Source organism: Pogoniulus pusillus, chromosome 10 (assembly GCF_015220805.1).
Source record: "Pogoniulus pusillus isolate bPogPus1 chromosome 10, bPogPus1.pri, whole genome shotgun sequence".
Lineage (NCBI taxonomy): Eukaryota > Metazoa > Chordata > Aves > Piciformes > Lybiidae > Pogoniulus > Pogoniulus pusillus.
This window is the reverse complement of record NC_087273.1, coordinates 7,522,210-7,534,734: the sequence shown is the minus strand read 5'-3', so window position 1 is coordinate 7,534,734 and position 12,525 is coordinate 7,522,210. Positions and strand designations below refer to the sequence as shown.

The 12,525-nt window shown below is 54.3% G+C and overlaps 1 protein-coding gene across 9 annotated transcripts in view; it reads left to right on the top strand.

Annotated features, from left to right (window-relative positions):
- The first annotated feature begins 852 nt into the window (after nucleotides 1–852).
- Nucleotides 853–12,525, top strand: part of RUFY3 (RUN and FYVE domain containing 3) — a 51,676-nt gene continuing 40,003 nt past the window's right edge. For 8 of the 9 annotated variants that reach the window (XR_010303667.1, XR_010303666.1, XR_010303670.1 and 5 more), the window contains exon 1: nucleotides 1,169–1,495. Coding sequence is in view for 3 of the 9 variants with exons in the window: in XM_064149701.1 (XP_064005771.1) it covers nucleotides 1,186–1,495 (310 nt within the window). In the remaining 6 variants the exon portion in view is untranslated. Of the gene's footprint in view, nucleotides 1,050–1,168; nucleotides 1,496–12,525 lie in introns of those variants that run through there. The other variant, XM_064149709.1, reaches the window with a different exon arrangement.

Genomic DNA, 12,525 nt, shown 5'->3' with positions numbered 1-12,525 from the left:
AGCACAGCCCTACGAGGAGAGGCTGAGGGAGCTGGGGTTGGTTAGCCTGGAGAAGAGGAGGCTCAGGGGTGACCTTATTGCTGTCTACAACTACCTGAGGGGTGGTTGTGGCCAGGAGGAGGTTGCTCTCTTCTCTCAGGTGGCCAGCACCAGAACAAGAGGACACAGCCTCAGGCTGCGCCAGGGGAGATTTAGGCTTGAGGTGAGGAGAAAGTTCTTCCCTGAGAGAGTCATTGGACACTGGAATGGGCTGCCCGGGGAGGTGGTGGAGTCGCCGTCCCTGGGGCAGTTCAAGGCAGGACTGGACGTGGCACTTGGTGCCATGGTCTGGCCTTGAGCTCTGTGGTAAAGGGTTGGACTTGATGATCTGTGAGGTCTCTTCCAACCCTGATGATACTGTGATACTGTGTGAAAATAAAGCTGGGAAATAATCTCACCTAACTTTAGAAGTGTAAAAGTGAAGCAAAAGCTTCCTGCTTTTTTTTTTCCCCCTACACGATCCTTCTGACTTAGCTTCTGGAAGCAGTGATCACCTAGACGGGAACTAGCTCAGGCACCTGTCTGACTTTCAGCTACCTGAACTTGTCAGGCGGAGATGTTGCACTCTAAAGGCAGAGAGATGGCTTTTTAGCAAGCGTTTCCAAATGTTCCCAGAGTTCAAACTCTTCCCTTTAGCGTAGAAAACCTTTGGTTTCATCTTGATTCCACGGCCAGAGGCAGCAGTCGGGGTCGCAGCAGGGCTGGGCAGATGCTGCAGGAAGATCAGGCTTTGTCTTTAAGAAAAGAACCTCCCCAAGTGTGATAAAGACCAAAAAAAAAAAAACCCCAACGAACCCTCTCAGAGGAGAGGTGGGAAGAAGGTCCCCTCCGCGCCGCCCGGTGCCCCTACCCCAGCGGAATTTGGCTGTCCGTGTTCTGTCCGCTTTCCGCGATCGCCCCTTCGGGCAGGCAGCGGCGGCCTTGCTGCCCCGCGCCGGCCCGGGGGAGCCTCGCCCGGCCGAGGGGAGAGCGCTGCGCCCCGGAGCGGAGGGCGGGAGCGGCGGCTGCAGGTAGGGAGGGAGCTGCAGCGGGGGATGCCGAGCGGAGAAGCGAACCGAGCCGCCCGCGCACCCCCCGCCGCGGGGGCGGGGGCCGGCCGAGGCCCTGCTTCCCGGCCGGGGCGGGGCGCGGCGGCCCGGGGCGGCGATGGCGGAGGCGGAGCGGGCAGCGCTTGTGCCGCCGCTGGCGGAAAGTTCCCGGGACGGGGCCGGCGCGGAGGTGCCTCCCGCCATGGAGCGACGAGCCGAGCCCGGGGAAGAGGCAGCGGCAGAGGAGGAGGAGGAGGCGCGCCCTTCCTCGCCGCCTTTCTTCCTCCTCTACCCCGGCCATGGAGGAGGCGCGGCCGCCGCCGCCGCCGCTCCGCCCGGCGTGTGGAGACCCCCGGCGTCCCGCGGCGCGGCCGGCTTGCCCGTGCTGGTGCTGAGCTACCCGGAGCCGGACGGAGCCACCGGCAGCCGTGAGTAGCGGTGCGGGGCTCCTCCCCGGGCGGCCGGGAGCCTCCCTCCGGGCGGGGGGCGGTGGCGGCGGCTCGGGGCCTCCCTGCGCTGCCCGGGCTGTGCGGGCTCCGGGGGCGGCAGCGCCGCGGGGCTGCGTGTGGCGGTGCCTCCAGGGCTGCCAGGGCAGGCTGCGGGCGAGCGGCTGTGGGTAGGGACGAGCGAGCAGCCGCCCTATGCCCTGGGCTCCTGGGGTCGCGCAGCCCTCCCCGGAGCTCGCCCTGACCCCGCGGGGCTGCACTGGAGGGAGCTGGGGGGTGTCCGGTGGCCTGGCTGCTGCCCTGAGAGCGGCGAAGTGGCCAGGCAAGGGCCGAGGAGAGAGCTGTGGGCAGAGGTGGTTTGTGCGTGTCTGCCTGCCAGCGGTGCCGAACCATCGGCTCAGCAGCGCTGGCACCACGGAGAGCCCCGGACCCGCTCCTCTGGCAGGAATTTGTGCCCCCGCTTGAAACCTGACAAACTGTCTGCCTCGGGATGTCGTTAGGGATGGGGAGCACCCACTCGGGCTTCCCGGTGGCGGCGACGTGGAAGGTGAGGGCACAGCGCGCCGACGAGGTTGAAGTGCGTCCCTACCTGTGCTGGTGTGGGGCGCCTTGGGCGGCAGAGGGTTTGTGCTTGCTCAGGCTCTTTGTGCTGCCGTGGCGGCGGTTCGCTGAGCCGGGGTGCTCTGCGCTTTAAAACAAAGAGCAGCCCTGTGCGTGGCTGTACGCAGAAGAGATCTTCCCTTCTCCACCCATCCATCTTGCAAAGAGCTTCATTTTCTGGGCTTGGGCCAGGGTGTGGGTGACCAAGCTTTTTGCCTTTGCTTTGTCTTCTGCCGACATCCCAGGTGAGCCTCCACTCGCACATCAGCTGCGTGGGCATCCTTTCCCTTTCCTCCCCCCTTCTCCTTTTGAAGCTCATGTACTTTATTTAGGCCATTACTCAGCAGAGCTGCAACCCATGAGGTAAGGAGTCAGCTTCTGTAGTGCCAAGAGCAGGCAAAACGACCTAACTTTGTTTTGAGCTCTGTGAAGGGTTGTTCCATGGCTGCAAACTTTTGCCCACAGCCCAAACCTCCTTCCCTGGTGACTTGTCACTTCAACTGATACCTTCCTGTCACAACCTTCATTTTTTGCCTTGATTGGGAAATCTTGACCCACTGTAATCCCATGGCATGCAAGGGGCTGAGTTTGCTGATGGAAAAGAAGCCTCAAAGACAAATACTTAATCGTGGCCATCCTGCTCTTACAACTTCCTTGTAGGAGGATGGATGTTTGCTCAGAAGGAGTTGGTGTCAAAGCTCACTGCCTCAGCAGTGCTTTATCCCTGCAGTTAGCCTGGCTCTGCAGTGGCTGTGTGTATGAGCTGTGGGGAAAAACCCTTCCCAGGTGCCCTCGAAGGTGTGTGTCCTCCCCCATCCCAGGTGCCCTCGGAGGTGTGTGTCCTCCCCCATCCCAGGTGCCCTCGGAGGTGTGTGTCCTCCCCCATCCCAGGTGCCCTCGGAGGTGTCCTTCTCCACTCTCAGGGCTACAGCTGCCTGTGCACTCTCATCTCTGAGTAACTGAGTGATGTACTCAGAGCAGTGTCTGAAGGGAACAGGAATCATCATCTATTACTGTGGTGTTTTGGACTCTTTCTCCTGGGGCAAGCTCTGCCTGTAAACCAATTTCTTTCGTCATCCTTTCTTTTTTTTTTCCCCCTTTCCTGTTGTGGTTGTTTTCCATTTCTTCTGCCTGTAAAAGCCATTTTCATTTGCTCACTGCTGGGCAGCAGGAGCAGTGGATTCTGCTGCAAAAGTCTTGTTCACAGAAGCACAGAATGATAGGGGCTGGAAGGGAGCCCTGGAGATCATCCAGTCCAACCCCCTTGCTAGAACAAGATCACCTAGAGAAGGTCACACAGTAACACATCCATGTGGGTCTGGAATGTCTGCAGAGATGGAGACTCCTCTACCTCTCTGGGCAGCCTCCTCCAGTGCTCTGTCACCCTTAAAAAAGTTGCTCCTCATGCTTAGATGGAATTTCTGATGTGTAAGTTTGTGCCTGTTACCCCTTGTCCTGTCACTGGGCACTGCTGAACAACTCCCAGAGGAGTTCACTCCTTCCTTTGGGGCTGTCACTAAAGCAGTGGTAGAATTTCACTCTGGAGCAGGAAGGATGTTGTGTGCTTAAGTGGTGAACTTAGTCCTGACTACTTGGAAAGTGTGTGGCCTTGCAGGTGTCATCATTTCCTGCATCTCCTATGGATAACAAGGCCAAGTGCAGGGTTCTGCACTTTGGCCACAACAACCCCAAGCAGCACTGCAGGCTGGGGACAGAGTGGCTGAGAGCAGCCAGGAAGAAAGGGACCTGGGGGTGCTGGTAGAGAGTAGCTGAAGATGAGGCAGCAGTGTGCCCAGGTGGGCAGGGGAGCCAATGGCATCCTGGCCTGGCTCAGGAGCAGTGTGGCCAGCAGGACAAGGGAGGTTATTCTGCCTTTGTGCTCAGCACTGCTCAGGCCACACCTTCAGTGCTGTGTCCAGTTCTGGGCTCTTCAGTTCAAGAGAGATGTTGAGGTGCTGGAAGGTGTCCAGAGAAGCATTCAAGAAAGGTGTGGCCGTGGCACTTAGGGACACGGTTTAGAGGCCATGGCAATGTTGTGTTGATGGTTGGACTCTTGGAGGGCTTTTCCAGCCTCAATCATTCTGTGTTTCAGAAGTTAAAAATCTGGAGAAGTGTGTTTGCTGTTTGTGAGCTGCTGAGGGAAGGAGGAGACTACAAAAGCTTTTCATGCCAGCAGCACCTGCTTTTATGATACAGGTGGTTCCAGATAGAAGGAACAAGAAGATTCACTTAAACATGCTGAGCTGCAGTAAAACCTCAGAATGCTTTTGAAGTGCAGTAAAAGCAACTTGATTATGCTTTAAAAAAAGGCAAATGCTTTGTCCTTAAAGAAACACAGAAAAGCCCCTCCCAGAAAATCCCAAACCATTTCTTGCTCCCACCAAAAGCAAGACAAGATATGATACTTCCAGCAGACCTTTTCTGCCCCTTTTTAACTGTACCCTCAATTGTGAGAGTTGAGTCCTTAGATGACATCTTTGCATCTCACAGTAGGTAGACAAAAAGCAGATTCTCAATTCTCAGGCCTTCCAGTACCTGAAGGGGACCTACAGGAAAGCTGGGAAAGGACTTTTTACAAGGGCATGGGGTCATAGGATGGGAGGGAATGGACTGAAGCCTGAAGAGGGCAGATTCAGACTGGGGATGAGGAAGAAATTCTTTCCAGTGAGGGTAGGGAGACACTGGCATAGGTTACCCAGAGAGGCTGTGTATGCCCCCTGCCTGGAGGTGTTTAAGGCTAGGTTGGATGAGGCAACCTGGGTTAGTGGGAGGTGTCCCTGCCTATGGCAGGGGGTTGGAACTGGATGATTTTGAAGGTCCCTTCCAAGCCAAATGAATCTCTGACTCTGCATTCCGGGAATGAAGAAATGGTCTCTCTGTTTCCTGAGTTAAACTTTGTTTTGCTCCCTGGTGCTTGCAGTGTGCAGGGTTCAAAGTGCCACCACTGACTGAGGTAATGATCAAATCTGTGCTGGCAGAAGAGTCAGCAGCAGCCTCTGCAAAGCAGATGCTTTGTTATGAATCTTAGCTTTTTAGATCCTGCTCCACCTGGAGAGAGGCTACTGGGAGAGCCTGAGCATGTGGAGCAGCTTTGTTGGCTCTTGACCACTGTTGTTACAACCAGCACAGTTATTGAGGGGACCAGCTGGCAGTTGGATAGCATGGCATGGCATGGAAGTGGTTGAGGCCCCATCCCTGGAGATATTCAAGGTGAGGCTTGACAGGGCTCTGGGCAACCTGATCTAGTTGAGGATGTTCCTGCTGACTGCTGAGGGGGTTGGGCTGGATGACCTTTGGGGGTCCCCTCCAACCCAAACCATTCTGTGGTTCTCTGATTCTGTGAGTTGAAGCTGAAGTGAAAGAAGGAAAGCATGAGAGCAAAAGCCATGTTCAGAGGTTTGCTGGTAAGGGTGTTGGGCAAGAGCATGGGTAGAAAATGGAAAGGTGAGAATTGTATCACTTAGAAAGGTGGGAGCTGCCTTGCTGGAGCAGACTGGCAGGCTGCCTGCTCAGGTACAGCAGCCACAAACAGGTTACAACTCCTAGTGAAACTCAGGAGAACCTGCTCATGCTTCCTGCATGGCTGAAACTGAGATACAAAACCTTTCTGTCTTCATCATTTTTATCCTGTTTGCTTGGAGTTAACCTCTGGCACCATCACCTTGGCCGCTCTGAGCAGCTGGTTTAGAGCTCAGCAGTGAGTTGTTACCTTCAGCCAGTTCCTTCAGCACTGGTGGCTCTTTTAATCCTTCTGTGGTGTGTAGTTTTTCAACACCCAGAAGCATCACAATCATCTGAGAGGTGGTGCAGTCTCCATCCCTGGAGACATTCAAAACCTGCCTGGCCGTGTTCCTGGGTGACCCTGCCTTGGCAAGGGAGTTGGACTGGATGATCTCCAGAGGTCCCTTTAACCCCTTCTGTGATTCTGTGGTCTGGGACATTAATCTCATCTGCCAGCTTTGCCCTTGTGCTCTTCAGTCTCTGCCCAATGATGGGGGAAAGTTCTCCCCTAGTTATTGAAAGCAAGCTTGCTCACAGGCTGGGCTTGCTGACACCAGCAGGAAAAGTACACCAGAGGTTCCCCTGGAGTCCAAAGGTTGCTTGGGAATTTGTTTGGAGTTTATTGCTTAGATTTTTGTTTCATTTCCAAAGTTAAAGAGATTAGAGTATACTTTTTGAGTACAGCTGAGCCTTCAAGTAGCAGTGGCTGATTGTAGAATCAAGCAGGTTGGAAGAGACCTCCAAGCTCATCCAGGCCAACCTAGCACCCAGCCCTGTCCAATCAACCAGACCATGGCACTAAGTGCCTCAGCCAGGCTTGGCTTCAACACCTCCAGGGACAGTGACTCCACCACCTCCCTGGGCAGCCCATTCCAATGCCAGTCACTCTCTCTGACAACAACTTCCTCCTAACATCCAGCCTAGACCTCCCCTGGCACAACTTGAGATGAGCTTTGCTCTCAGGTGGCTGGTCTGAACATTCCAGCACAGCCAATTCCTGATTCTTTGATCTTGAAAACACTTTTGTCCAAACCTGCCTAGTTTTGTAACCTTGCCAAAGCCTCTCTTCACCTCTGCCAAAGCATGGTTAATAGGAGGGTTATGTAAGACCAGTCGAAGCTGTCTGACTTGTTTGTGACTGAAAAAGTGCTTCTTGATGAGCTGCCTCCTCTCCACTGACACCTACCCTTGGCTCTCCTTTGTCCACTCCCTGGCTGAACCCTGATGGAGCTTTACAGCTTGAGCAGCTCTATCAAAAGCCTTATGAAAGCACCAATATTTGAGATCCTCATTTTTTGTTTCCTTAGGAGATGCTTTGTGGCTTTACAGTTTTGAAGTAGAGGGAGGGCTTTGTCTTGTGTTTTCCAGGTGGTGCTAAAAGGCTCATTAAGCTTGGAAAAGACCTCCAAGGTCACTGAGTCCAACCATTAACCCAACACCACCGTGGCTATTAAACCACGTCCTCAAGTGCCATGGCCACGCTTTTCTTGAAGTGGATGGGGATGATAGGGACTCCACCACCTCCCTGGGCAGCCTCTTCCACTCTGCCAATGAAGAGAATTCTTTCTGATAGCTGAATTGAAGCTCCCAGTAAGTCATGGGATAGCTCTGTTTTGGAGTTTCGTGGCTTGTTTGGAGTTTTTGTTACCTTGAGCAGAGCTTTTACTTTCCCATGGCACTGTAGCTGATCTATGGACATTGACCACTTGTTGCAGTTTTGCTACCTGCTTAGCTGAAAGCTTACCTGAAAACTGCTTTGAGGAGGCCAATTCTTTTATCTATTCAGTGTAGGTGTAAATTCAGCCATGTGCTGGAACCTGGAGGTGACCATCTCCTCTAGACAGCTGAAGAGCTCTTAGGCCCTCAGCTATCCATCTCAAAACTCTGCAAGAAAAAAGAGATCAACCAATTCAGAACCTGTCAGTCTTCTTTAAAAGAAATCCAAGGCAGCTCCTCAGACTTACTAAAGCATAGTTAGAGCATTTTTGTTTCTTAGAGGAACAAAAGGTGCAGTTTTACAGAGGTGAAGTAGCTCAGTTCCTTGTAAGGGGGCACTTGGTCAACCTCTGTTAGGTGGCAGATTGTGGTGGTGGTTTTTTTTTTGGGGGGGGGGGGCAGGACATGCTAATCAAATGAATTCTATTAATACATTGGAATTATTCATGCTATGATGCTTCCAATAAAATGAAATCAATCATGGATTCATAGAATGGTTTGAATTGGAAGGGATTTTAAAGCTCATCCACTTCCAACCCCCTGCCATGGGCAGGGACACCTCCCACCAGCCCAGGTTGCACAAAGCCTCATCCAGCCTGGCCTTGAACACCTTCAGGGAGGGGACATCCACAACCTCCCTGGGCAACCTGTGCCAGTGCCTCCCCACCCTCACTGTCAAGAATCATGCTAATGAAATGCAATTAATCATGGTAATAAAATCGAATTAAGTCTGAAAGAAAACACTTTCCCCCCCACCATCTGCTTTAAATATCCTTGAGAATCATAGAATTAACCAGGTTGGAAGAGACCTCCAAGATCATCCAGTCCAACCTAGCACCCAGCCCTATCCAGTCAACCAGCCCATGGCACTAAGTGCCTCATCCAGGCTTTTCTGCAGCAGGGATACTGCGTAAAGGAGCCTGCAACTAGAAGAGAGCTGGAAGGAGTGGACTGGCTTCTTGGATCTCTTCCCGTGAAGAAGCAGCAAAAGGGCACAAGCCACCTGCCAGGTGAAGCTGAACAGTTAGTTAATCTTTAACTGCCCTCCCCTGGGGTCCTGCTATGTGGGTCACTGGCTGGGGCTGACTTCAGCTGAAGCCCCACAGTGCGAAATGGGAGCTGCAGAGGGACACCTCACACTGATTGGGCTTTCTAATTGCTTCCAAACAAAGAAATTCAGCTGGCTGCTAATTAGGTAGGCTGGCTGAGAGCTGGCACAATAGCCCGTGGTACTTTGTTGCTTCTCAAGGGTTTGTTGTGCTTCTTTGCTGTTTGTTTAGACCTTTTCAGAAGGTTAGCAAGAGGGGACCGCTGCTCTCCTGGGGCACTTTGGGGTACGGTGACTGTCACCGGCTTGAAGAGTGGTGCTGTGCGAGTGCTGAAGCTCCAGGGTGGGCAGGGATGGGAGGACATACGAATATCCCGAAGGCTGAAATGGTGTCAGCAGGCTTTATAAGCCTCACGCTCCCTCAGGGAGAAGGAACAATAGGAAGTGTTGTCCTGAGTGGAATAATTCTGCTTTGCATCACTGTAGTCATCTGCTGCGTGGCTCTTTGTTTGCTTCAGGCTGTTGGGGAGCAGTGGGGGGGGAGACAGAGATGCTGAGTCAAAATGTGATGCACAAGCAGGAAGCTTGCACAGCTTCCTCTTGCCTCTTAGGACTCTCTACTCCTCTCCCCAGTTTTATGAGGCAGTTAGATAATTTTGGGTGTTGTCTAACCCCAGAGCTGTGTGTATTGGCATGCTGGATCCTGAATTGAGTCATCCATGTTGGATTAGGTCTTGAGCGACCTGTTGTAGTGGGAGGTGTCCCTGCCTATGGCAGGGGGGTTGGATCTGGATGAGCTTTGAGGTCCCTTCCAACCTAAACCAATCTCTGATCTTTAGGGTACCTTCCAGCTCAAACCATTCTATGAATCCTCTCTTTCACATCTGCTAGAAAGAGCCACACATCACCCAGAACCACAGCATGGTAGGGGTTGGAGGGGGCCTCTGCAGATCATTGAGTCCAACCCCCCTGCCAGAGCAGGGTCACCTAGAGAAGGCTGCACAGGAACACATCCAGTTGGGGTTTAGAAGTCTCCACAGCGAAGGAGACTCCACCGCTTCTCTAGGCAGCCTGCCCCAGGGCCCCAGCACCCTCAAAACCATTCTTTAGTGAAGAAAAAGCAGGGAGGATCATGAAGGCTCCAGGCATGGATCGTTTGTGTGTTGTAGGGGGGTCAGCCCTCTTGGAATGTACAGGGGGAGGGATTAGACGTCCACTTCTGATGCATCCTCTGCTCTCCGCAAATACCCTGGAGCCAGGCAGGAATAAAGCAGGATAAGCTCCTTTCTTGTCGCCTGCTAGCGGCAGTCGGAGTGGGTGTTTTGCCCTCGGGTTAAGCAGTGACCTCTTGAGGAGGATCATCTGTAGACCTGGGGCTTCTTGTCCCTTCGAGGCAGGCTGGGGACCCTGAGGAGATTGAGCCAACCTGGCAGGGGCAGGGCCATGCAGGGGCAAGGCCATTCTGGGGGGGCCCAGAACTGAACACAATACTCAAGGTGTGCCCAGGTGGCCAAGAGAGCCAGTGGCATCCTGGCCTGCATCAGGAATGGTGTGGTCAGCAGGAGCAGGGAGGTCATTCTGCCCCTGTACTCTGCACTGGTTAGACCACACCTTGAGTACTGTGTTCAGTTCTGGGCCCCCCAGTTTAAAAGGGACACTGAGATGCTTGAGCGTGTCCAGAGAAGGGCAACGAGGCTGGGGAGAGGCCTTGAGCACAGCCCTACGAGGAGAGGCTGAGGGAGCTGGGATTGGTTAGCCTGGAGAAGAGGAGGCTCAGGGGAGACCTTATTGCTGTCTACAACTACCTGAGGGGTGGTTGTGGCCAGGAGGAGGTTGCTCTCTTCTCTCAGGTGGCCAGCACCAGAACGAGAGGACACAGCCTCAGGCTGCACCAGGGGAGATTTAGGCTTGAGGTGAGGAGAAAGTTCTTCCCTGAGAGAGTCATTGGACACTGGAATGGGCTGCCCGGGGAGGTGGTGGAGTCGCCGTCCCTGGGGCTGTTCAAGGCAGGATTGGACGTGGCACTTGGTGCCATGGTCTGGCCTTGAGCTCTGTGGTAAAGGGTTGGACTTGATGATCTGTGAGGTCTCTTCCATCCCTGATGATACTGTGATACTGTGGCTGTCGTCCCTCATCCCTCAGAGCCTGGAAGGCTGCCGAGAGGAGCACCTCCTCCTCCTCCGCCTGCCCTGCGCCCCCGCGGCGCTCAGGTGGAGATTCACCCCAGCTGCAGGTGTCGGTGGTGTTCTCCTCCCTCTTTTGCCTCCCCGTCCTGGACCCTTGGGCGCCCGAGTGCCTCCAGAAAGATCCTCTTTTCCTCACTGTTTCCCTGAAAGGACAAAGCCATCCCAATACTCGTTTGGATGTGGTGCTTGGGGACACGGTTTAGGGCAGACCTTGTCGAGTGAGGTTGTTACCGGTTGGACTCGCTGATCCCGAGGGGCTTTTCCAACAGCAGCGTTTCCGTGGTTTATTCTGAGACGTGAGAGAGAGAGCTGGAAAAGGTCGCAGAGGGGATGAAGCGCAGCTCGCACACCTCCTGGGGACACAGCGGTGCTTGTTTCAATCCACGCCGCGGCACCGGGGCGTGTGAGAGGAGCACAAACGCGCCCTTGTGCCCCTCTGTCAAGGTCCGGAGGAGCAGAGATTAACAGCATCTCTGTCCAGAGGAGCGAGACCAGTTCTTATGGATTCCGTGTTGTGAAATTGAGGTGCAAACGAGACCAGATATCACCGTGGAACTGTTTATTAAAGGATGAGGTTGGGCAAAACCGAGGGAGAGAGGGGAGAAGGGGGAGAGAGAACAGAACAGAGGGAGAGAGGGGAGAAGGGGGAGAGAGAAAGATCAGAACAGAGGGAGAGAGGGGAGAAGGGGGAGAGAGAAAGATCAAAACAGAGGGAGAGAGGGGAGAAGGGGGAGAGAGAACAGAACAGAGTGAGAGAGGGAAGAAGGGGGAGAGAGAACAGAACAGAGTGAGAGAGGGGAGAAGGGGGAGAGAGCAAGATCAGAACAGAGGGAGAGAGGGGAGAAGGGGGAGAGAGCAAGATCAGAACAGAGGGAGAGAGGGGAGAAGGGGGAGAGAGAAAGATCAGAACAGAGGGAGAGAGGGGAGAAGGGGGAGAGAGAAAGATCAGAACAGAGTGAGAGAGGGGAGAAGGGGGAGAGAAAAAGATCAAAACAGAGGGAGAGAGAGGAGAAGGGGGAGAGAGAAAGATCAAAACAGAGGGAGAGAGGGGAGAAGGGGGAGAGAGAAAGATCAAAACAGAGGGAGAGGGGGGAGAAGAGGGAGAGAAAAAGATAAAGAACGATGGAGAAGAGAAGAGGGAGCAGGGAAGGAAAAAAGGCTGTGGTCATATTACCCTCAGTCGCAGATGGAGGGGAGAGAGAGAGATGGGGTGCGTGGCCCAGAGATGATCTTCTGTGGAGTTTGTCAGAGGTTCTTCAGGTGGTGTGCAGCTCTGGTGGTCTGGTGATGGTCTGCCCTCGGTGGTCCGGTGGAGATGTCACTGGTGGTCCGATGGAGGTGCCACTCTTGGTCTGGTGGGAATGCCACACTTTAGCAGGCATTTCTTCTGCCTTTTAATACAGTTTTCTGCTCAGTGTCCAGCTGCAGCTTCCCCAGGGCATTCTCCTGCATTCGCAGGGGTCTGGTGCCACCGGGGAGAGGGCCTCCGCCCCCTCCCTGGCTGCACCTGTCCACGCCCTGAATGCCCATCCCTTGGGGATAGCTAAGATGTAGGCTTCCTGGGCAGTCCAGCCAGGGTGAGGTTTCAAAGGTGGTGTCTATTGATTTGCATCTCTGAGCTTTTGGGCCAAGCACCTAGTCCGAGTCCCAGAAGTCACACGATTAAGGCGAGGCGATGCACTCTTCTTTACCTTTGTTGATTAAGGAGGGACGATGCAATCTTTATCTTCGTTGATTAACGAGAGAGAGGATCAGACTCTCACACCCTGCTGCTGCCAGCCCAGAGCGGAGGGACGCGGAGCAAAGGCGCGCGGTGCCTTGCGGTGGCTGCCGGCCCGAGCACAGCGCAGAGCCCGGAGCCCGCCTGCCATCCCCGCCTGCCATCCCTGCCTGCCGTGCCCGCCTGCCATCCCTGCCTGCCGTGCCCGCCTGCCATCCCTGCCTACCATCCCTGCCTGCGC